This window comes from Microtus ochrogaster, unplaced genomic scaffold (genome assembly GCF_000317375.1).
Source record: "Microtus ochrogaster isolate Prairie Vole_2 unplaced genomic scaffold, MicOch1.0 UNK40, whole genome shotgun sequence".
Classification (NCBI taxonomy): Eukaryota; Metazoa; Chordata; class Mammalia; order Rodentia; family Cricetidae; genus Microtus; species Microtus ochrogaster.
The window spans coordinates 3,091,148-3,095,194 of NW_004949138.1; the positions used below are offsets into that span (position 1 = coordinate 3,091,148).

A 4,047-nucleotide genomic window follows, 5' to 3' on the forward strand; every position below is an offset into this window, starting at 1 on the left:
AATAATGAACTTGGTACTAACCGTAAGGTCTTCACAGATAAGTCTCTGATGGTGTTGTCACTACTGGAGACCACTTCTGAGATACATCCTTTCCAGTTCTGTTAATATATTAAATCAAAAGAAAACACCATTATAATTGTTTACTGCTATGAAGTATGTATGTGCATTCTGCATTATGAATGTATTGCTGAATAAACACATATGCCTGCAACTATAGTATATACTTGCTGACAGTGTGCAGCACTGCCATGCAGTTTCAGGGGCTAGGATTCCCTAGCTGAAACATCACACACTGCCCTCTTGTAGCTCACATTCTAGTGTATAGAAAGAAATTGTAAAAAGGGTCTACAAGTTAGCCCACAGTTAAGAGCTCTTGCCATGCAGGCCTCATAATCTCAGCTGGTCTGTGGAATCATGGTGGAAGGAAAGAGTCACACCTGGAAGCTGTCCTCTGACCTTCACAAGCCCACACGTGCCCCTCCTCCCAGTGAAAAGAGACGTGTGTTGTGTGAGGTTTTACTCTTTTTGCGGGGCCCATCACCCAGCTTCCAAATAAATCACAAATAATTATGAATTCTGGGCTTTATCTTGGCTTGTTTTTTGGCAGCTTTTCTTAAATTAACCCATCTACCTTTTCCCTCTGGGCTTTTATCTTTCTCTATTTCTGTATACCTTACTTTCACTCTTAATCCATGGCTGGCTGTGTAGCTGGGTGGCTGGCCTCTGACGTTTTCCTCTTCTTGTTCTCTCCTTCCTCTTCTTCCTGGTTTCTGCCTCTACTTATTTTCTCTGCTGCCGGCCCCCTACCCTTGCTCCTGCCTCACTATTGGTTGTTCAGCTCTCTATTAGACCATCCAATGTTTTAGACAGGCGCAGTTAAACAAATGCAGTGTAAACAAAATCACATACCTGAAAATAATATTCCCCAACACACACATCTGATTTCTACAGTGAAAAGCGCTCTGAAGGCGAGGGACGAGTGAATCTAGAGCTCTACTACAGAGGGACTCTGACTGAAATGTAAGGACTCAGCAGTTACTGAGCAGGAGGAAGAAAAAGCAGTGTAAAGAGCAAATGCAAAAGTTGTTAAGACAGGAACAGTCATGGTGTGTTTAACACATGTGTGAAACACAGCAACTGAGAGCATGGGAGGTGTGCATACAATGACAGCTAGCACAGCAGCTGGAGAGCTGTGACTGATGGAAGGTTAAGGGTCACTGAAACTCAATAACTACTAAGCAAAGCGGTACAAAGATCAGTCTGGCCAACACAAAGCATGGCTTAAAAGGGTCCTAGAATGGAAAAAGTTAGGATGTCATCATAGCAAATGAAGATGTGAGACTAGGTAGGACTGGCACTAAAGCTCGTGGGATGGCCCCATTAATAAAAACATGCATAACCCAAGGGGTCTAGGGTATATTCAGTATTAAGCAACTTGCCACAGAGTTTCTGTCAAGGGTTCTATCATTCTTAGCACAGATGAGAACACGTGCAAGGACGGAATGTGGATGGGGGAGAAGGCATTGGTGGAGCAGGTTTGGCCAGAGCAAGGGAGCAGACCGCTTTACTGAGATGAGCAGCAGTCAACTGGACAGAGATCTGGGCACAGCAGTGCGTGAATCTCAACACTGCTGCTGAGGCAGAGGGAAAATCAATGTGCGACCAGCCAGGTTTCAGACTGAGTTCTGGGCTAGCCTGGGCTGTAGTGAGAGACTGTGACCCAAACAACAACAATAACAACAATGAATGAATAAATAAATAAGTAAAAAATAGAAAGGGGATTACAGAAGAAGGCAGAGGTATACAATATTCTTGAGAATTGGAAGAGTTATGCTTTGTTTTGTTTTGTTTTTCAAGACAGGGTTTCTGTGTCCTGGAACTAGACCAGGTTAGCCTCAAACTCCCAGAGATCTGCCTGCCTCCACCTCCTGAGTGCTGGGATTAAAGGCGTGCACCACCCAGCAAGAGTTGTGCTTTATATAAAAGTTTGTCTGAGATGCTTCCTAAAATCAAGTAGAAGCTGTGAGTGTATACATCTGCATCTGTGTTTAAGCTTTGATTTATGAATTCAAAAGTTACCAGAAAACAATTATATAACCATGGGAGGATTTCACATCTGTCTAGGGCAACTGGCATTTACCAAAATAGAAGCTGACAACACAGGAGACTAACATGGAACAGCAAGGAAGTAGGAAGAAAACTCAGGGTGAGTATGATGACATGAAAATTAAGAGATCAATGATTTCAAGTAAAGAGACTTCTCTCGCAATCACTGCAAAGCTAAGAAACAAGGGCAAGCCAAACTTGGCAGCATGCAAGCTTTGGTGATCTTGATACACAGCTGCAGAAAACGGCAATGACAGAAGCTATGTACATGGTTTAAATGAGACTAGGTTTTACTATACAGACCAGGCTGGCCTTGAACTCACAGAGATGCCTCTGTCTCTCCAATGCAAGGATTTAAGGTGTGAACACCACATCTGCCCCCTCCACCCCCCCTTTCTCTCTTCCTTTGAAAGTTGTGTTGTGAGGGGGAAAGGAAGAAATAAGGGATGGAACCTGACCAGGAATGATTTCATCTTTCATCTTGAAGGCACAAGATAGTGCAGATACTACACCTCTGACTGTGTAATCCAGTAGGGAGGAGAACAAATAATAAGGATCCAAATTCTCACGGGGGTGAGATGAGAAGAACATGATGCTGTGGGGGAGAATAAGAAAAAATAGGAGAAGCCTGCACATTTCTGCTGGAAAGATGAGCCCCAGATGGAACACTAAGAAGAGCTCCTAATCAAATTTAATGAACTTTTGAATTTAATGAACACATACTAGCTTTATCTTTATCTCACATTTTTTATTTATTCTATGTGTCTACATATCTGTTGAATGTATGCTCATGAGGCCAGAAGAGGGCAACAGATCCCTGCCAGCTGATGTGGGGAGGGATCCTAACTCAACAGATATTGATTCAATAACAAATTGCCCAAAACTATCTATAAGAATGAGTTCTTAGCCGGGCAGTGGTGGTGCATGCCTTTAATCCCAGCACTTGGGAGGCATAGGCAGGCGGATCTCTGTGTGTTCAAGGCCAACCTGGTCTACAAGAGCTAGTTCCAGGACAGGCTCCAAAGCTACAGAGAAACCCTGTCTCTAAAATAAAAAAATAAAAAAATGAGTTCTTATGTAAGTTTTCAATTTGATATCAAAATAGCTAACTTTGAAAGTAGTAACATTTGCCCATCAAAATCCCAGCAAAATTCTTCAAAGACCTCAAAAGAACGGTACTCAACTTCATTTGGAAAAGCAAAAAACCCAGGATAGCCAAAACAATCCTGGGCAATAAAAGAACTTCTGGAGGCATCACAATCCCTAACTTCAAACTCTACTACAGAGCTACAGTACTGAAAAGAGCCTGGTATTGGCATAAGAACAAACAGGAGGACCAATGGAACCGAATAGAAGACCCGGATATCAATCCACATATCTTTGAACACATGATCTTTGATAAAGAAACAAAAAATATCAAATGGAAAAAAGAAAGCATATTTAACAAGTTGTGCTGGCATAACTGGATATCAACATATAGAAGAATTAAAATAGACCCATATCTGTCACCATGCACAAAACTCAAGTCCAAATGGATCCAGGACCTCAAAATAAAGCCAGCCACATTAAACCTTAAAGAAGAGAAAGTGGGAAGTACACTTGAACACATTGGCACAGGGAATCATTTCCTAAACAGAGACCCAGGAGCACAGACACTGAGAGAAACAATTAATAAATGGGACCTCCTGAAACTGAAAAGCTTCTGTAAAGCAAAGGACATGGTCAACAAGACAAAAAGACAGCCTGGAGATCCTGTCACAGACTCACAGAGATGTGTGAGTCGGCCTTTGCCTCCCTGGGAAAAGATCCTCACTAACCCCAAATCAGACAGAGGTCTGATCTCCAAAATATACAAAAGAACTCAAGAAATTGGACACCAAAAGATCACATAATTCAATAAAAAAATGGAATACAGACCTAAACAGAGAACTCTCAACAGAG

At 42.1% G+C, this 4,047-nt stretch overlaps 1 protein-coding gene across 1 annotated transcript in view; it reads right to left on the reverse strand.

Moving 5' to 3' along the window:
• Nucleotides 1-4,047, reverse strand: part of Sgo1 (shugoshin 1) — a 14,407-nt gene that overhangs the window by 6,804 nt on the left and 3,556 nt on the right. The window contains exon 3 of the mRNA XM_005368756.3: nucleotides 22-98. Within this exon, the coding sequence (XP_005368813.1) occupies nucleotides 22-98 (77 nt within the window). The remainder of the gene's footprint in view (nucleotides 1-21; nucleotides 99-4,047) is intronic.